General features: G+C 35.2%; 2 protein-coding genes and 1 long non-coding RNA gene across 3 annotated transcripts; 1 reads left to right on the plus strand and 2 right to left on the minus strand.

Moving 5' to 3' along the window:
- Positions 1 to 6,677: 6,677 nt before the first annotated feature.
- LOC147387336 ((-)-germacrene D synthase-like) lies at positions 6,678 to 8,243 on the minus strand. Its single transcript, XM_086421561.1, has 3 exons — positions 8,115 to 8,243; positions 7,624 to 7,903; positions 6,678 to 7,148 (listed from the first exon to the last, which is right to left on the minus strand). The coding sequence occupies exons 1-3, from the start codon at positions 8,241 to 8,243 to the stop codon at positions 6,772 to 6,774; spliced, it is 786 nt and encodes a 261-aa protein (XP_086277687.1). The 3' UTR covers positions 6,678 to 6,771.
- An 8,697-nt stretch (positions 8,244 to 16,940) lies between these two features.
- LOC147387337 (uncharacterized) lies at positions 16,941 to 18,297 on the plus strand. Its single transcript, XR_015171574.1, has 2 exons — positions 16,941 to 17,427; positions 17,654 to 18,297. It is a non-coding gene; the product is annotated as an uncharacterized LOC147387337 (long non-coding RNA).
- Positions 18,227 to 21,281, minus strand: LOC147387338 ((3S,6E)-nerolidol synthase 1-like). Its single transcript, XM_086421879.1, has 7 exons — positions 21,093 to 21,281; positions 20,667 to 20,931; positions 20,215 to 20,587; positions 19,468 to 19,686; positions 19,240 to 19,378; positions 18,892 to 19,140; positions 18,227 to 18,502 (listed from the first exon to the last, which is right to left on the minus strand). Exons 1-7 carry the CDS (start codon positions 21,273 to 21,275, stop codon positions 18,227 to 18,229), a joined length of 1,704 nt encoding a protein of 567 aa, XP_086278005.1. The 5' UTR covers positions 21,276 to 21,281.
- Positions 21,282 to 21,911: the final 630 nt, after the last annotated feature.

The following is a 21,911-nucleotide window of genomic DNA, read 5'->3' on the forward strand; positions in this document are numbered from 1 at the left end:
TGGTGACCAAGTTCTGATCAACAAGATCATAGTTAGTAATTCGGTGGACAAGAAAAAAATGATACGAAAATAAATCGAGTACTATTCGGAATAGCGATGCATCGGTTTGCTTGAAAATTCAACAAAAAAAATGTAGGACGATAAAAATACGTTACAGAAATAGTTCGAGAATGATTCGGATCCAACAATTTTTAAAACTTTTAAAAATTTAGATATATATAACATATGATATGACTTAACAATTCTAATCTACTAATCAAATTATCAATACTTAAATTAAAAATATCTTAAGTAAACAAGTAAACAATCCATAATCACATTCATCTAATAAAATATTTATTCGCAATTAAAGATTTAGTTTTAATCCATCTAATAATCACGGACAGAGGTAGAGCAGAGTAACAGATTACAGAGAGAGATAGTGTGTGTGGGGGGTGGGGAAATTACTTATAGAAATTGTGAGGATGCGTGGAGCCGTAGAGCAATGGAAGACCGAGGATATTCTTGGTCACTGACAATCTAGCAACAAAAATTTCACCGGACAGTGGACGACATACGGCCAACGAGGAAACTCCACAATGGGCAAGTGGGGGCGATTTTCAACTTAGGATTTTTTCCCTTCTCTTGAGTTTTTAAGAGTGACAGATAGACGCTAAGAACTGAGAACAGGGAAATACAACATATTTCATTAAAATACTTATGAATTATATGTGTAAATCGTGATCTAGTCGTTGAGATTCAAAGATACGTGAATTAATCTGAATTTTTGAAACCAATGGTAGTTTTGATCGGGAAGAGTATTATATGTCTAATTCGTGAATCAATCGTGAATTGATGTATTTATTTAATCGTTCTTTAGTTGTAAAAACTATGGAAGCTTGATCCCTATTTGGGTACGTAGGCAGCCACTTAAGTGGTGCAGCTGTTTAATATTATAAATATATTTTAACTATTTATATTTTGAAATAGTGGGGGTTTGTTGAATATTTTCAAAATAAATAAATAGTTTTATGATTTATTAGTTTATTTTTTTAAAAGTTAGATTTTGAGGTTTTTGTGAATATAAGGTTTAGTCCCACATTGCTTACAAGTAAGATAGTGGTATACCTTATAAGTAATAGTCAACATAATTAGTTATATTTGTGTCACATCTTTAAGGCTTTGATCCAGTGCTTCGAAGTGGTGCGAAAGGACGATTAGACATTTTTAGGCCCACTTTGCACTTCATATGTACGTATCGTCGCTAGGAGTTAGAGAACCTTAAAGTTTTTGGTATACGAAACCATCCAACGGTTGTGGTTGATCAGTCACATGTGATGGATCGGGTGTGATCAGCACCACACAATCAAGTTAGTACTTGATCGGGAATTGATTGGATACCATGGATCAAAATAGTATCGGATTGAGAATGATCCGGTGCGTTTGATCAAATTAGTACCCGATCATAATCGATCAGGTGTGTTGATACATTATGGATATCCGATCATGGATGATCGAATCTGTTAGATCAAATGGCAACTGATCTGACGTGATCAGAGCCATTGGATCATACAGATTCAACTAAAAGGTGTTGGTTAAAAGGCATGAGACACATACCTTCGATAAGGTTCAATTTGGATCGTTAGATTTTAGATCAAACACAATCCAACGACTATTAAACAAAGAGATATTAAATCATGATTTTTGGTCAACAGACACAAAAATGACTATAAAAAGCCAACTAGAAGTCAGATTTCCTTACTGAAATTTTTTGTGTTCTCCTTTTTCTAAGCTTAAGTTATAAGTATCATTAGTTTCTTATTTTTTCAAGTGTTCTAGATTGAATCGGACTGTACATAATCCGATTTAGTAACTTGAGTATAGACTTCTTTGTATCCTGAAGGCATTTGTTCTTTGATCCCTTGTATACTGTGGTTCAACCAGTAAAGGAGAATATTTGTCTAAAAGAGATCGAATCAGATTCGAGTCTAGAAGTTATTTTTCTTCCTTCATTGAACTACTCCCAATTTAAAGGTCAAAATTTCCAACACATGCAACATCATTCGAAGGTGGCATCTATTAGATATAACATCACTAGGAAGCAGATATAGGCTTTACTAATGTCGGTTCTAGAGATGTAGGTCTAAAAATATGGACCTTAGATTTAGTTTGATCTGAAATTTGGAATATGTTAGTTGGTATTCTTCGCTCAAGTGAATAGAGATTTTTTGTTAAGAAATTTCTATGTTAAGTTGAAGAACCAATAGGATGTTGCCACGTGTATTTAAAAAATAAGTGAAACCCAAAATCTTAATGCAACCGCTCATAAATGTTTCCCTTAATTTCTCTCCATCGACCAATCATGCTTGCTTTTTCAATACACGTTGTGTCATACCATTGGTTCATCATAACACATAAATTTTCTAACAGCAAATCTCTGTTCCGCTCAATCCTAGGTTCATTATGCTGTGTTAGGTTTGGCTCAATATATATTAATCTCCTGATTCTTGGGTTAAACATGCTTATTGCTGATGAAGCAACTGCCCAATGGTATGGGGTGTGCATTGCCCAATTAAGTAATACATGTTAAGTCGCATGATATATATACTTAAAATGTCTAAACCTAATAGGGCTGCTCATTTTTTTGGCAAAATGGGTTATCATGGGATTGGGTTTTTTTTTTGTAACCGAGAATGTAGCACAAAAATTGACGAGAATCCTATTAGAGGATATGTGCTGTAATTATTCTCAATGATGTAATGTTCGTAGAGGGGCTCTCCAACCCCAGTTTATCAATACTGATGTGTGACTTACCACCTAGCTTGATTAGGAGGTTGTGAGAGGAATTTCAACGTAAATGAGGATGTCTACTTTACATTATTATATGAGACAATCATCTGTGATGATGTAACTTATAACTACATTCGCGTCTCTTTTTACCATTTTAATGAATGTGTGGTGGCGCACATCTAATTCCTGCTTATCAATTAAACAAAATCCAATAAAAAACACATGATAATAAAAGTTGGCCTCAAATTATATCAGTACAAAAATTGAAAGTTGGTGGCACATCATTATTCTTTAGGAAATCAAAATATCATGGTTTTAAAACTGTACAGAAACAGCTTCTTTCTGGAGTCCAACTTTGAAGTGGGTAGCTCGCTTCAAATTTTGAAGGAACCCTCCTCGTTACAAGACACACGGCATTTTGAATTTATTACACACCACTAAATTTTCACCAAAATTTGAAACACCTCCTTGGCCACACGTAACCCTTTGAAACGGGCTGCCCACTTCAAAGATTTTTCCTTTTTTATGTGTGCATCTACGGAGATGCATTGGACAACGAGGCCATGTTTTGGTGTGAGAAGCAGTGTTCCTTCCTACTCTACAGTTTTAATGGGTAAAAAATAGGGTTTTGTTCAAGGTGTTAAGAGCATTTTATAAAGAGTGTTCTAAACTGACTTAAAAAACACTCAGTTGATGGAGCAGTGTGCATAGAACTGTAATTTTTTTCTTGAGATACAAGAAACAAATCTCGATAAAAAAATCAATAATTATGTGCGCACTAACATGTAAGTTTAGTATTTTTTAGTCAGTTCAACATTTTTCTTTTTTAAAACACCTGAAATATGCATTTATGGGTATATTTTGTAGGAAATTTTATTTGGGGGCTCTTTATGTAGAAAAATACATTTTGGAATTGTATTTAATGTATCTTAATTGCCCTTAGGGTATAAGTTATCAACATATATGTAATAAAAGTTGTTATGATCAGACACCCCCATCATAAAATTGTAGATCATTTGCCTTTGGATACACAAGAAAAAGATTTATCATTCTATGCATCCCGAGGCAATTGATCTACGGTTATGTGATGGGGGTGTATGTCAGAGGGGGGTGTCATTAAATAATTATTCAAAAATTACTTTTTTACACTCCATATACATCACTGCATGAAAATACCCTTAATTCGACGACCCACAACCGTCGATTTTTCACAATTCAACAGCCTCACACGTCGAAATTTTTTGTCAAAATGGGCCATGTCGAAAAAAAAATTTGACGACTGGAAACCATTGAAAATATTTTCGTCGGCCTTGAAAACCATCGAATTTGGCATTGAATCAGAAACTCCACGATTTCAAAGGGTATCTTTCTATCGAAGAGATTTCAAATGCTAATTAAGATTAGGATTCAGGAGATACTTGAATTATCTTTAAGATTTGTGATTATTATTATTATTATTTTTAATATTTGTAATTAGCCCTTTCCCCGAAGATGCTCCTTTGTGAAGAACTAAGGGGATTATTATTAGAGTCGTGACAATCTGACTACCCCACATAACATACTCAATCAACTCCCTTGACGTGACATGTGCAAGAATCGTAGATCGGTACTCCTTGTGATACACAACTGCACATCCCCATAAAAGTGCTGTTTTGTATTCTAAGAAGTACAAATCTAACACATGTCATGTTAGGGGTGAGCCGAGATTGAGTACGTAACATGGGGTAGTCAGATTATCGCGATTCTTATAATTATTGAGGGTCGGAATACTTGCACATGTAAATGTGGTTGGATGACCTAATCTAACAATAATTTTGATTTTTAAGTTTGAAGTCCTTATATTGCCCAAGGCAAAAACTACTTTCCACGCCAATTAATATCCCTTTTGGCATACTCCCCCATGCTCTAATAGAAATTTTTTTCCTCGGGATACATAATTTCACATATATACGGAGATGTGCAATTATGTATCCCGCGAAAAATCTAAGATTCTATGCACATGCCACGTTAGGAGAGTATGATGGAGTATGTTAGAGGAGGGAGTCCGGTTATCATGACTCATTTCTCTAAAGTACTTTTTGCTGTACGTTTCTACGTTTGACATAACACATCAAAATCTCTTTGTGGAAAATTTGGAGTTCAATGACGGCTCATTTTCAAAGCCTTTGACTAGATTAAACAAAATAAAATAAAACAGATTTTTAACGTTTTTAAAAAATATGATCAAGGTCATGATTTTTACACGCATGTTAATTATTATTATTCAATGAGTCACTCTTCTCCATTAGGGAAACTGAGCAAATTGTAATCACCGTGTTTGTCGCTATAAAGTGTTGTTGACAATATCACATTTATTTGTTAAAGCAAATATAAATTGGGATTACTTAATTGATTAAAGATGGGTAATAGTTATTTATATCCCCGTAGATAAACATGCCTTACAGGTTTACTTCATATTTTCACAAATTAATAGGATTAATAAGCAATGAAGCAATTTTATCTTTGGTTCGATCTGTAGAGTCGCTGTACCCATCTCCATACTGATATATGACTTCAATCATTCGTGCAAAGTTGAGAGCTGGCCTAAGAAGATCTAGAGGAAAACAATAATTTCCTTTGAGGCACTCTTTGTTAATGTCTTTCCATGCAATTGCAACCAATTTCCTTATCTCATCACACGCCTCTTTTTCTGAGGCACCGTGCTCCATCATATAGCATTGAACACTCGAAACAATGTCTCCTCTACTTTGCTCAACCTTCAAACATGTTAAATAACATGAGTACATTCCTTTAAATATCTAGGCTTTTTGTACAAAAAAAGAAAAATAAATGACGATAATCCTTGTATAACAAACCTTGTTAGTTTGGATGTCGTCAAGAAATCGAGCAATCAGAGATGAAGATCTAACAATCTTAGGGACACCGATCAGCCAATCAAGGGCTTCCTTTGTTGCCTCTTTTCCAATAACAATAACAGCTTGGACAACAAGCACTGCTCATTATTGAAACAGCCAAACACTCCTCAAATGTTGGAACGTATCCTACATTATACCAATTGGCTTCTACAAAGTAGGATCTAACCAAACCTTTCATCTGGTATTAGCCAAAAAAAACAATAGGTCCTTATAAAACTAATGACATTTATATGTATAAACATAATAGAATCAGAGTTAGTTTCTGATTTCTATCAAGGATGTCATAATCATTTTAGTGAAAATTTAGCACCAACAAAATAATCTATTAATATGTTAATTAAACATGAAAGATCAGAGTACGCCGTACTTCTTCTTTTGCATAGTATACACAGTGTGATCTTCCTTCCTTTCTCATATATTCTTCAAAATCTTTGACAACATCCAATAAAGCAAGAAAACACACATTCATGTACTCCGGTAGCGTATCAGAAGCCTCGACATCCCACCTGTAGAATTTGAAGTGTTATTTATTTAACAAGGAAGGCGAACAACAAAGATGATTCTAGCTAGGAATTAGTGTAGCTTACCGTGTTTTATTTATGTTTAAAAGGATTTAACAATGGTGTTAAATACATGGAAAAATATTACAAGTTCGGAACTTAGAAATTGAAATCTAAGGATTAGTTACTTGAGATGCAAGAGAGTATGATAAAACACAATAAATCAACTATACTTACTAAGAAAACTGATATTAACTTGTAAATCATCCATGGACAAACCTTTCAATTGCATTTGTAAATAACTCAAGTTCTTCCTAAGTGCCATATACGTCGTAAACGTCATCTATTACAGATGTAATAGAGAGAATTTTGGTCAAAAACTGTCTACCAAGGGAATATTGGGGTTCAAAATAAACCCCCAATATCCAAAAGTAGCACTCCACCAATCTATCTTTAGCAAATTATAGCTTTGATTTGAAGTCGAGATCCTTCCACCACCTATAAATTGAAAACTTAGTATGCATTATTGCAATTTTCCAAAATAATCCTCTGTGAAACAGGCTAAGTTGATTAGTCATTTATTGAACTTACTTTGAGACATCCCTTATCTCTCTCTGGTGCAACAACTGTAATAGATTGAAATTGACCTTGGCAAACTCTAGTAATGAATCAATACGCGCCATATCATCTTCATAGACGGAGATATAATGTCTCGCCTCTAGTCTTGGCATACCTTTGTAAAGCGGTAGCTGTAGTGAATGATCCACTTGTGCCTTACAAGGGGAGCTTAGATGGTTCATCATGGTCATTAGGTTTGTACCGGTGAAAGCAAGCGCTTTGTCCAATATATATTCTCCTTCTACACCAAGATGTGAGGCTTCATACAATTGTAGCATGGCTCTTGCATCATTAATTAAGACTGGTTTGAAGCCACTATTGTCATCCTTGAACTTCATAAACACATCTGCTTCACATTCAAAATTCTCTTGATCAAGATATATCTAGCAAAATATGATACAAAATAGGAATCACAGACTGCAAAATAAAACAGAAAGTGAGGACAGATTTAGGAGGATCACCCTTTATATATGGGCTACGTTCTCGGAAGCGATCATTTGTCTTTACTATCACAAGTGAAGGATTACAAATTAAGAGATTTAACCTTCTCCTTCTCTCAAATCTCTTTTCTCTCAACCATGGAAAACCTAAGGTGGAAGTTAAGAACTTGTACTTCTACGTAATTAATTACATAATTTTTCTTAGTGCACAAATAATTTCCATTGAATCTCCAAAAAGAGCATGATCCCCTGTAACCCGATGCATGACCACAACAAATTGCGTACTTACAAACTGAATACAAGACACACCTCTGCTCATCAAGACACATGTGAAACGTGGATAAAGGAAAAGATGATAATAATGGACATGCATGGACTTACCTGAAGACACATTATATCCTTGTTGTCTTAGAAGCCAAAACCGAAGAGCAACAGTATATAAATTATCATCACCATTATCACCATTATCATCATGTTTATTATGGGCATCATATATGAGTTGTAATGCTTCTTTGATCTCCACTTTGAAGTGATATGCCACACCGAGACGTTGGAGGGTGTTGATTAAGCTCATTTGTTTGAGGGGTTTCTTGGCAGCATGGCATAGCAGCTTCTTCACCTGTTCCTTCAGTATTTCAACTCGCTCTTTAGCTGATGATGTCTGCGTGTGTGAGAATGATAAAAATTATTAATTCTTCAAATTAAAATAGATGGAGAATTTTCATTCCCTTAGTTATCATACTTGTAGTTATAAAGATTAAGCTCCTAAGTCATCTCAAAAAAATTTAAGTAATATTATTTGAAGTCCAATGCTGATTTTATTTGAAATTCTATGGAAATAAAAAGGTGAGATGGTACACTCAGTTACTTACTATGTTCTCTGTGAAAGAGAAGTGGAGGAAGTAGTCACCCCAAACACTAGGGTGATAATTCGCAGATCTGCGGACCACTTCATCATGTTGTTCTTTACTTTTTGATGAACAAATCAAAGATGAACTCATTGTGCGGGTGAAGTAGTAGTGCAAGTAATGGGTAATAATGGTACTCAAATTGTGATCAGATATTTATATGCACGATTAATTGCTTCATTTCTTTAGTTATGAAGTCATTAATTATAGTGCTTTATTCATCCAACGACTTGTGGTTGGTGCTACACTGACATCCTACAACATTGTTTGTGCAGGGAACCATCGATTTTCCTTGAGTTCACACAACTCGTATCTCGAGGAAATATATGATTCTGTACACCACAACATCAGCGCTGTGCGGGGGCAGTGTTGCATAGAGTCAGTTTAGGATTTCGGTACACGTATATGCATTGTTAGAAAAAGATTCGTGCTGGAGTGACCTCAAGATTGTACCTCATATCGCACATCGTGACGTGAAAGTGTATAGGAACCATAAATGCTTTTTCACTCGTATCTTGATGAAAAGCATCTATGCTTCCTATACACTTTCATGTCAGGATGTGCTATGCAAGGTACAATCTTGAGGTCACTTCAGCATTATTCTTAGAAAAATCTTTATCCCATTCAAATTAGTGGAAATTACTTGATAGATCACATGGTAGGGACATCTTTCTAAGTGCACCAAGTTTTGGGGTGGAATCTTAACAACCCAGGTAGTAAAATCTTCCTTTCTTAGTGCCCCCTTGCCCCAATAAAATGGTGAACTCATATTGTTGGTATCAACCATTCAAATTGTAATGAGATGAACAATTTGAATGTTTGATGTCGACGATTCATGTTCAAACGTTGAGATCGATGATTTACAATCATTGATCTTGACAGTTGTAAAACATCATTCTCAACGATTGGGTAAATGGTTGATCTCAATGATTTGAATTGTCATTATTCACCATGTGAAAATTGGAAAATTCAACAAAAAAATTGACGGGCCAAGCCCACGAATTTTAGAAACTGAATTTTGATTGTCTAGGACCGTTGAAAAAAAAAAAAAAAAAATTGATGCCAATTTGATCTCTTGGTCCGTCAAATTTTATGAAATTTGACAGCCCAAGGCCGTCAAATTTGAGTTTTTTTTCACCTTGTGATTGACAAATTGAATCATCGATCTCACCAATGGAACTGGCCTAGGGGGCCATTAATAAATAAAATGTTTACTAAATGGGCTATTAATTTGCTACCAAAAAATTAGGGAATTTTTAGAACTTTCCCTTGAAAAGTATTGGTGGAAAAGTAGCTGCATTTATCAACATCCACGAGTATTTGGGGGTTGTGTGAGTACCAACAGGTCATTAATGATACTACTTAATATGATAAGAAAAGCACATTTGGTACACAAAAGAAAATATCTAAGAACAAATGGGGCAAGGACCAATGAATGTGAATCAATAGAAAATGCGGTTGAAAAATCTCCAACTTGCAATCCTGAAGCATGAAATCGATCACAATATGTGAAGTCATGTGAAAAATCCAAAATCAGGCATCGTTTTCACTATGCTTAAAAGGGAAAAAAAAAATAGAAAACTACTATAAATACCCCTAATGAGGGAAAAAAAAGAATAGAAAACTACTATAAATACCCCTAATGAATTAGTGTTAACATCCCTATAGATAAATAACATCAGCAAACTGCACAAAATAGAGGTATGAAAACTAATCTAGTACGTTTGATGGACACTACGTGAAAAAAAGAATAAATTCAATGCGACCCTTTTAAACACTACATGAAAAAAATGGGTAAATTTGATGGATCTTGGCATTGAATTTACCCCCTTTTTCATTCATGATATAAATTAGAGTTGTCCTAGAGTAATTGTGTAGGACATTGCATTCAACACTAAGCTGATGTGGAGGTACACACAGAAACGTTGATGCTTTTCACTTGTTTCTCGAGAAAATGCATTTATGGTTTCGTACACACCTCCACATCATCTCAGTGTCGAATGTAGTGTCTTGTGCAATCAATTTTCCTATAAATTAACATAGACTTGTGTAAATGGGGATGAGGCTCTAGATGATCAAATGACAAAGGTAGGGGTCTATAGATTGATACCTCGCATACCGGCCAAGAAATTAAGTGATCATTCTAGGCTATTACACAAGTTAAATGGTAAGAACATGAAGGAGATGAAGTCCCATGTGTGTGTGTGTGTGTGTGAGAGAGAGAGAGAGAGAGAGAGAGAGAGAGAGAGAGAGGATGAGTTTAGGGCTAAAAAAATGAGTCCCCTCTTTTGTTACCTTAAAATCCTATTACTGGACAAAGGGGTTTGAAATGACTAAAATGGTCTTCTTTCATCCAATGCCTTGCGATTTAATGGAGTTCTAAGATAAAATGTGTTGAATCAAGATGAAACAGTTCAAATAATCTCTTAACTTCAAAACCCACCTTTCTTTCCACCCCCCCACCTCATGTTGGATGTATTAATTTTCCACCTCACTCATGATCAGTCCATGTATGACATTAGTCTATCAACTACTGGCCTAATTGGGACCTTTTTAGTCAAGGTCGTCGATTTAGAGGTCCTTTCAAAAAGGGTCTAGATCATTCCATTTGGAAGAACACATGAGTGATCCATATATAGATGAACAATGCCAATGACATCTAGCATGAAGACAAAGAGTGATATGAGTCAGGCAATAGTGTTCTCACTTCTTGAAAGACCTACATTTGGGAGGGGAGCGATTGAAAGAAAAAACATCTAATGAGATGAACACCTGAGAAGGCAAGCTGTACACACTAGGAAGCAAATAAGTGTCTGACGACACAAACATCAGGAGGTGAGCATCACCCAACATCATTCGAAGGTGGCATCCATTAGATATAACATCACTAGGAAGCAAATAAGCGTCTGACAACACAAACATCAGGAGGTGAGCATCACCCAACATCATTCGAAGGTGGCATCCATTAGATATAACATCACTAGGAAGCAAATATAGGCTTTACTAATATGGGTTCTAGAGATGTAGGTCTAAAAATATTTACCTTAGATTTAGTTTGATCTCAAATTTGGAATATGTTAGTTGGTATTCTTCGCACAAGTGAACAGAGATTTTCTGTTAAGAAATTTCTTCGTTAAGTTGATGAGCCAATAGGATGTTGCCACATGTATTTAAAAAATAAGTGAAATCCAAAATCTTAATATAACCGCTCATAAATTTTTCCCGTAATTTTCTCTCCATCAACCAATCATGCTTGCTTTTTCAATACACGTTGTGTCATGCCATTGGTTCATCATAGCACAAAAATTTTCTAACAGTAAATCTCTGTTCCGCTCAAACTTAGGTTCATTATGCTGTGTTAGGCTTGGCTCAATATATATTAATCTCCTGATTCTGGGGTTAAACATGCTTATTACTGATGAAGCAACTGCCCAATGGTATGGGGGTGTGCATTGCTCAATTAAGTAATACATGTCAAGTCGCATGATATATATACTTAAAATGTCTAAACCTAATAGGGCTGCTCATTTTTTGGCAAAATGGGATTATCATGGGATTGGGTTTGTTTGTAACCGAGAATGTGGCATGTGTTCCACAAAAATTGACGAGAATCCTAGTAGAGGATGTGCTGTAATTATTCTCGATGATGTAATGTTCATGTAGGGGCCCTGTAAACCCAGTTTATCAATAATGATGTGCGACTTACTACCTAGCTGATTAGGAGGTTGTGAGAGGAATTTCAATGTAAATGAGGATGTCTACTTTACATTATATGAAAGACTCATCTATGATCATGTAACTTATAACTACATTCGTGTCTCTTTTTACCATTTTAATGAAATCAAAATATCATCGTTTTAAAACTGAATGGAAACAGCTTCTTTATGGAGTCCCCTGCTTCAAATTTTGAAGGAACCCTCCGCATTACAAGACACATGGCATTTTGAATTTATTTCACACCACTAAATTTCCACGAAAATTTGAAATGCCTCCTTGAAAATGCCACGTGTAATTCAATGGATAGGGTTTCTTCAAAATTTTGAAGTGGGCTGCCCGCAAAGATTTTTCCTTCTTTATGTGTGCATCTATGGAGATGCATTGGACAAGGATGCCGTGTTTTGGTGTGAGAAGCAGTGTTCCATCCTGCTTTACAGTTTTAATGGGTAAAAAAATAGGTTTTGTTCAAGGTGTTAAGAGCATTTTATAAAGAGTGTTCTAAACTGACTTAAAAAGACACTCAGTTGATGGAGCAGTGTGCATAGAACTGTAATTTTTTTTCTCGAGACACAAGAAAAAAAATCTCGAGAAAAAAATCAATAATTTTGTGCGCACTAACATGTGAGTTTAGTATTTTTTTAGTCAATTCAACATTTTTCTTTTATAAAACGCCTCGAAATATGCATTTATGGGTATATCTTGAAGGAAATTTTATTTGAGGGCACTTATGTTGAAAAATAAATTTTGGAGTTGTATTTAATGCATCTTAATTGCCCCTAGGGTATAAGTTATCTGCATCTATGCATCTAGAAATTATGAGTGTTATAAGTAAAAATCGGTGTGCTAATAACAACTCGCTCTCTCTCTCTCAAGGTAGATTAGGGTGATTTAGAATTATCCCTTCACGTTTTAGTGAATATTTGAGATATTCAAATTGATGACATGCCCTTTGATTCATGCCTTCTGTAATAGCCTAATAAAAATTGACCTAAATGCCCTTGACTTCAATCTCTAGGAAACAAATCCTTTGACTTTTCTTCTCAAAATCAATCATTTTGAGTCTTTTGGGTAAAAGAAAATTTTACTCTCATCTTCAACTTTAAGATACTATCTCGTTGAACCTCTAAACAATTTTTTGGAGAAGTAAATAAAGCATGTAATTTTAGGTAAAAATCCCAGGGCTTTTTTACAAACCTTCTCATGCGGCAGACATTAGAGTACTCATTTCTTTGGTTCAATGATTCTACCTACTCATCTATGTTTACATGCTAAGTTCAAAATAATGGATTGAAAATATACGATTGAATAAATTAAAAATAATTTACAATAAAAGTTGAAGAGCTTGTAGATGATTGGATTTGATGAATAAAAATCAAATAGATTTTTAGCTAAGATCAAAAAAAGGATAGAATTTTGGACATAAATATATAGGTCTTTTTACAAATGGTTAAGGATAGGTTGAAAATAATGGATTGAAGATAAGATTTCGAATAATGATAAAGCGACACGCTAAATAATACACGACTGACATGGCAAGTGCACATAGCCATAGATCTTTTTTCCTTGTGTATCCCGAAGTAAAAGATCCATGGTTCTGTGCATTTGCCACATCAGCCACGTACTATTTAGTGTGTCGTTTTATCATGCTTCTAAGATTTAATATGTGAAAAATATTTTATCATAAGATTCTTAAGAAGATTGATTTTGGGAAGAAAAATTAAGGAATTTTTACTACGGGTGGAAGGAGAAGATATTTGAGTCACATTCAGTATTCTATAGTGCTGCAACTTGGGTGGGTTGGGGATCAAACAGCTCCCAATGCAAACTTGACAAAAAGTAACCTGTGCCCTTGCCCAACTTGACCTCGGACATGAAATGCTTAGAATCCCAACTAAGTTGGGTTGGTTGGGTCGTTCGGGTTGGTCGGGTTAATGCATTCCTTGTTAATATTAGATAATTTAGTATTGGTAAGGGTTTATAAAAAGATAAGTGACGTGTAAAAGAACTAAAAATTTATAATTATTTTTCCAAAAAGTGCGTTTCAAAAGTTGTTATACATAAAATTATAAGCAAATTTAAAGAGAGAAGGAAAATAGTATGATTAACTAAGATAATTATTTTTATTAATAATCATAATTTTCAAGAAAAGAAAAGTATAGCTGTTACGTGACCTCCTCAGATAGCTTTACAATTGAGTCTAGTATGCCTTTGGTAGCTAGAAAATCTCTTATGGGAGATAAGCTCAAGTTATCTCACATAAGACTTGTAAATTTTTAGGGATTTCCCCTTAAATTTGTAATATAATCATTTTAATGCTTTTAGAGGACATTCAATGTTTTGGGAGTTATGATGTATCAGAAGGGCTATAGTGGTAACTGAAAGCGCCCTCGATCCGCAGGGTGCGCGGATCCGCTTTTGACCCGTTGAGGTTTGGGAGTCGCCACCTAGTTATTGAGGTCTAGGAACCAAACTGACTCTAAAAAAGGTAAACTAATCTACGAAAAAGAAAAAGAGTTCGGGGATCACGTTACGGGATTGGAAGGTGTTAGGCACCAACCCCGCCCGGCCTAAGCCGGTCTCTACTAACTTCCCAAATAAATTACATTGCTAAAAACCTAGATAAAAAAAAAATAAAAAATTTTATACCTTTCCGATAGCAATGATTTTGCTCCCTTAGATCTGACAAAAATAGCTCCTTGTACTGTACTCCCTTGCTTCGTTCTGTTTCCGGATTTGATTTCGAATCTCCGAGATGAAGGTATCTCCTTGTTTTTTGATCTGAACTCTTCAAGTTTGTTACGGATTTGGGGGTGTTTTGGAGGGCTTTTAGGTGTTTTCTAGGCTAAAATTGAAGGAGAGATGTTAGGTAAGGAGTTGGGACTCCAAAACTAGGGCTTATGGGAGGCTAGGGGGGCTTTTAGACCTATTTCTCTTAGTGTTTATTTTTTGATACGAAAATAGGGTGTGAGCACCTCTATTTATAGATTTTTTTAGGGGTTGATTTGGATAGAGTTAGTATTTAATTAGAGTTGTGTTTTAGTTGGACTTGTTTTAGGTAGAATTGTGTTTTAATTAGAATTGTTTTAGGTAGAATTGTTTTTAAGTTAGAACTCTATTAGATAGAGTTATTATTTAATTAGAATTCTATTATGACTTTTGGTCTTATTTGATTGACTTTTAATGTTTTGACTTTAGTCTTAATTGATTGACTTTTAATATCTTGACTTTAGTCTTGCTTAATTGACTTTAATTTTGACTTCAGTCTCACTTGATTGACTTTAATACCTTGACTTCAGTCTTGCTTGATTTACTTTGATTTTTAGAGAACCCCCCTTCTAAAATATCTTTAATTCTTTGGACCCCCAAATGGAGGGGTCCTTAAAGAAATATCTCACGAACCCTCAACAATTTTACTTGAAAATCCGATTGATCGATTTCTCTGGTTCAAAATTTTAAATTAATTTCATTAATGTTTCACTTTAATTATTTAATGTTTTATTTATTAATTTCGAATTTTTTAATTATGAAAATTGTGAAATTACCGTTTTGCCCCCGGAGAGGACTTTTCACGTTTCAAGTTGATTTTTAATGTTCTAGGATGTTTTAGAATCGATTTTTCGTAAGGAATTCAATGGAAATATTAGTTTTTGTTATTTAGGAAATTTTTTGTATGAAATGGTTGTGAACTTAATGAGGGGCATTTTCGTAATTTTGTCGAATTCTGTTAAATTGGTGAAATGATTTATTTGATTTCGATTTGTTGTTTTATGTGTTTGAGAGAGTTTTCCTAAGCGTAACGTAGGCTCTAAGGTTGTTTTGAGGTTAGGGGTATTTTGGTAATTTGATCATTTTTAGTGATTTTTATTGTGAAGCTTCTTTTTTATCTACAAGATGATGATTTCTATGTTTCTGAGGTCGTATTTTCTTAGCGTAGCGTGGTTTCTAAGGTTTTGTCAGTTCGAGATACCTTATCCAGATTTCTGAAACACATATGGTAACAAAATAAAGCAATGGAATACACATCCATCATTGGGAATCATTGCGATCGGGTTGACGAGTTGATTAATCAGGCGAGTGTAAAAATGGGGTGTCTACAGTAACATTAACTCTTAGGTCAATTATGGGCAAGTTAGTTTCACCAAGCATAACACCTATATATATGCTGATCTTTAGGGTTTTGAACAAGTAGGCTTGGTTGAGACTAAACCTCTAGCAGGTATAATCCGGACAAGCCTGAGTCGAGTTCAGATGGGTTCATGTTGAGCTCAGATTTGTGTTTTCCGTTATGCTATAGCCACATTACCAAGCATTAATATTGTTCTAGAGACTAATTAAATTCCTTTGTGAGCTACATCATTGATGTGAAGATTTGAGATGAAGTGAATATTAAATAGCCAATAACTACATGCATTCGGTTAATGGAACCTCATAATAAAATACTACATATATATCTACTATGCTAATACCTTGCTGCAATTGCATGTTCCTTTGATTGAGAAATGTGTGATTGATTACATAAAATTAAGGCCCTTGTGTAATGATGTGATTGTCGATAGGTAGACGAAAACATCGATCATGTTAGGTTGATATCTCTATTAATTTGTTGAATTTGATTGCTAATTTCGTGTCCTCGATAGAGATGAAGAATTAAACTGGATTGTTGTCTAATAAAGATAAGTGACAATATATCCCTGTGTGTAGAAAACGAGGAGTGATACATTCAACTCGAATGGATCTCGATTGGGCCAATTTTTGGTTTAGGCTACACCGATACCTAACGGATTTTAATCTGAGAATAATAAAACAACGAGATGGTCTGCAATGGACCATTGAACGTGCTCAATGCCAGCTCCTTCGGAGGCTTGATCATTGGCAATGGCTCTGATTGGGCTCATCTGGAGCCAATGGACTTTGGGCCTTCCTTGTACCCATAAGTGATAGTAGTGGATTTTTTTATTAATTTTTTTTGTCTTCTTGCACAAATAAAGGTGGATAGAAAGGTAATGGGCCTGCAGTTGTAAGACTATAGGCCTAACAAAGTTGTGATATGTATTGAGATAGATGTCTGTGCGACACAACAAATCAAACCCAAAGTTGGTGTGGACTGTTGGATCAGATATGTAAGGTCAAATAGTAGATGAAGCGATGAAAGGCTCCAAATATGAGAACTTGAAAAGTTGCACTTGATCTAAATTGGAGCGGCATCATCCAATCAACATGGGAGGAGGTATGAAAGCCACGTGTGCCAACATGAATGACTTTCTTCTTGAACACAGAGGCCTTGAAATCAAGAATCGTGGAGGGTTTGATTGCAGGCATGGACATGATGCGAGATTCACATACAATTAAGATGGAGGGATTTTTGACACGTGCGAGGAGAGGTTAAGGGTTTTAGAAGATGAGTGGGAACGTGTAATGGACATGAGATTAGGAAAGAGTAAAAAAAAAAAGGTGTGTATATGACATGCTTGATGAAATGCATCAAACGTGTTGAAAGATATGTTAGATAGACATGTAAGGAGAAGGGTTTGTGATGGCTGAAATACACATATAGAGAAAGGTACCCACTATCGTAACTACATCACCTACATGATTCAGTTGATCTTGACACACCATAATAAAATACTCGACCCATGGTGAAAATTATTACTAATTGGCTTTTTCTCAACACATCCACTAATTGACAACGTTGTATTATCCAGTTACACGTAAAAATAACTTTCAGCATCATTTACTTAATGGCTCTAGGGATTTGTTAACCCTAGTTTCCCTCATCAATTTTGCAGTTAAACGCAGCTCTTTATGGATTGAAACAGATTTCTCGATCCTATTTCGAGTGTTTCAACTAATTTTCTAGGTTATGGGGTTCATTTTGTGGCAAAAGGGATGCTAGCTTTGGTCCTCTACATTGATGGCATAATTTTTTAACTGGTGATGGAGGAGGTCATGCAATTATTTATTCATTCGATTGAGCAAGAATTTGCAATGAAGGACTTATGATCTATTCACTTCTTCCTCAAGATTGAGGTGTCTAAGACTCTAAGTACATGTTCTTGTGCCAAGGAATGGGTCCAAGAACAACACATCTGCAAGATATATCAAGCCTATTGGATGCAAGGGCAGCACAAGAGAAAGATAACATGCACTTAAGAGATTTTATTCTCTTATCAAAGTAATATTTCTTTATTTATTTATGTGAAGTTTCTTGATGCCCTCTTGTAATTCTTTGCATACTCAAACATGTATACAAAATACAAGTTATTAACTTGGCTTCACTCGTATACCCATCAATCCCAAAACTCTCAAAACCATTGCTTGTACCATTAGTATATTTTTATTATTATTTGTAAGTTCATACTTTAATAAAGCAATGATTTAATATGCTCTTCAAGGGTTGGGAGTCGTTGATTGTCATCGTAATTGTACATCAGACTGACCATCCTCGCAGTATTGAGTGAAGCTTTTCTGATAGATCGCGAGAAAGGATTCGGTGACAGGCATTCTTTGTTCAATCTTTTCCATTCATTTGAAATCAAAAAGAAGACTTGTTCTCGGGCATTTTCAACTGTTGAGCATCCATGTTCCTTCATGTAGCAATCTATGTATGACCCATCAAAGCCTTCTTGGTTCTCATCCTGTCAATCAGTCCAAACACTGATATTTTTAAAAAAGCTCAATCATGTGGTGGACAAGGAAGGAAATATCTGTGTCCTTATATTTTTCATTTGGTGGCGTGTCAACATCAGAGGCCTCACAATGTTTTTTTTTTTTCTTTTTCTTTTTATTGATCAGTAAATTGCGGCATGATAACCCTCGATCCCTATATTGAAATTAACCACGATAATAGTTACGGTGGTTTGTAATGTTGGCATCAGAGAATGTAATTTTATTCTCAAAACAACTGAAAGGACACTTTTTTTGAAAGGTTGTTGTCCGAAAGGACACTATGACTCCTGGCCATAGTTGCAATTTTAAGTGCATGTGTTTCATGGTAAGAGCTAAGAGTAACCAAAGATTTTCTTACCTTGGCACTTCCCAAGTCATCCCAAAGGCGAAGAATAGTCGCGGGGCAAGATATTATGCCTGGAAGACTGCCCACCAGATCTACAAACTCCTTGGTTATACCTTCACCAAGAAGAAAGAAAATGTGAACAAACACAACATGCACTCCTGAGCTGATGATTCCATTCTTCAAGTACTCCTCAGCTTTTGGCAAGTGTCCCGAGGCAAACCATTTCGCTTCCACAAGAAATGCGTTGCAAAGATTCATCCACTGAAACAATAAGATTAACAAACGTTTGTTAGATTTTGGGCACTTGAAATAGGATCTATAAAATCAAATTCCATTTTAATTCACATAAATTATAGTTACCACTTTTCGTAGTGAATCTGAAGGGTTCCATCCATATTTCCTTAGGACCTTGTAACTAATCTCATCAGTTATTTCAAAGATAGCCTTTAAAAATACCTTCATGTAATCTGGTAGGTGCCCAATTTCAGTGAGTTTCCATCTGTATTTCATTCATCAAATCGTTAATTTATTTTAATTAAAGAGTATTTTTATGTAAGTAGTAAGATAATTAAATTTGGTATTTCTTACTTATTAATTGCTTCTGTAAAGAGAAGAAGTTCATCCAGTGTCCCATATACATCGAAAATGTCATCCATTAAGTAGATAAGCGAGATAGGCTTTGTGAGCTCAATTCTTTGCTCGGAAAAACTAGGATTGCTGAGTGTCGCCACGGACCACATGTGCCATTTAACTGGTTGATCTCTGGCAAACTTCAGTTCCTGTGCCAGACCCAGGTCTCTCCACCACCTAATTAATTTGAGGAAGAATAATATCAGAATGTATGATATATTATGCAATGCAGCAAGATCCGAGGTTGGAGGAAAGAAGGTCCCATAAAGACCAAGCGGAGGTCCAAATATGCAAATAAATGCTTGTAAAACTTTATCTATTATTTCGTGAGCTGAGTTTGAAGAAATTACTATTCCAGTTAACCATGCATTTTAATTCCCGAACTTGAACGTGCGAGATCACCGGTTTTTCAATAGATGGTCTCTCAGGTTTAAACAGACAATTTCTCTGTTTTTCTTTTCCCGAAATGGCAATCTGGCTGGTTTATATAGTGACGATCCCGCTAGCTAAAATTAGTAAACCTGTGAGATTGTCACTTTAAACTGTGAGATCGTCACTTGATAATGTGTGAGATCTTCACGTTCACTTTTTGGTAATTAAAATGAACGGAATCGTAATTTAGTCAAAAGTCGATCACATTTTCGTAAAAATTCCTATCAATTAATATCAAACAAAATATATCACATATAAACCATATTTTCTTACTTAGAAATTTGTAAGAGTTCTGTTTGATGTAGGGATTGAACAATGTTGAAATCCATTTGCGCAAGTTCCTGTAGGATACCATTTTTTCCATATGTTCTTTCGAAATTTTTGATATATTGTTTGGCTTTGAACCTTGCCAAGCTCTTGTGATAGGGATGCTCCAAGGTATCCTTAACCACTTCAGATTGATGTTCATCCAACTTTGTCACCCAAGCATTAAGATGATTGCTAGCAAAGGCATTAGCCTCATCTAGTATATCTTCTCCTTCTACACCAAGTTGTGAAGCTTCATATAAACCCATCATTCCTTGTAAGTCTTCACTTAATGATAGTTTAAATTTCCCATCCTTGTCCTTGAAGTTGTTAAACACATCTGTCTCAAACAAAACAGTTAGTAAGTTTCTCTTTAGCAATGTTTACCAAATATATGGTGATATAGAAACACATCCTACCTGAAGATAAATGGTACCCTTCTTGTCTCAGTAACCGAAAACAAAGTGAAACATTATACAAATGGTTACTATCACGGATGCCAATAAAACCATGACTAGCCATAAATCTTCGGTACTGCCTACTTAAGATTGTGTCTATGTCCTTCTGGAAATGGTAATCAATGGCTAAGTGTTGGAGGGTATCAATCATAATCAAGCGCTCTAATGGGTTGTCTGTATTATGAAGTAGACATCGAACTTCCTTTATTTTTAAGCGATACCCATCCTACATAATCAAACAAAATGTCGAATGTCAAACATGAAACACGAAACACTAACTAATTAAACATCTATGGAAGAACATATAAGAATCACAAGCACATATAGATAAACAAAGAAGCATAACTAATTAATTGTCTACATGTAAAGAGATGAAGAACTGCTTGCCATGTAGTCTTGAGAGGGTCTAGAAACCAAGCTGTTCTCATGGTTAATGTTCTGTTTGTAGGCAACAGAGATGCGAGGAAGTGTCACAGTTGTTTTGGATAGTTGTTTGGTTTTGTTTTCAGTAATACTTAGTCGTTGGGTTTTGTTTGCAGCAATTGGTAATGGAGACAACATAGAAATCATTTTGGAGTAAGCCATGGAGATTGGGTTTTGTTGGGTATTTATCGAAGTGGAGAGGAGAGAGTAGGGATGTACATTTTACACGTGACCCGAAAACCGGATCGAAATTGAGGATCGAACCGGTTTGGGTTTGGACAGAACCAAAGCCACGGAAAATCGGTTCGAGTTCGATTTGACTCCAGACCGGACCGAACCCAAACCCGAACCGAACCCTGTTTTAAAACCGTTACCCCCAGATCAAACCAAACCCAAGTAGCATTCTCTCTTTCTCATCCATGGTACAGAGGGCTGTCTCCCAATGATAAGTAAACAAAACTTTCTTAATTTTAATTCGGATTTTCAGAATCAGGTTATGGAAACTAATTCCCATAATCGAATTTTAAATTTTAAATTTGTATGAGGTATGTGTATACATCATTTAGAGAGATTCTATTGGCAACCCAACTTTTACTTCTTACACTCCAATTTATAATTATTTATCGCACCCTAATTAAAGAATAAAACACATCATTCAAATATTACAAAAGTTTATTTCAAGTTATCACATTCAAAGAACTTCAACTGTTTTTTACAAATTAAGAATAGGCTCATATAAAATCCTAAATCTAGCAAATCGAAATCTAAAAGAAAGAAAGAGAG

Source organism: Akebia trifoliata, chromosome 13 (genome assembly GCF_017979445.1).
Source record: "Akebia trifoliata isolate Shusen 1 chromosome 13, ASM1797944v1, whole genome shotgun sequence".
Lineage (NCBI taxonomy): Eukaryota > Viridiplantae > Streptophyta > Magnoliopsida > Ranunculales > Lardizabalaceae > Akebia > Akebia trifoliata.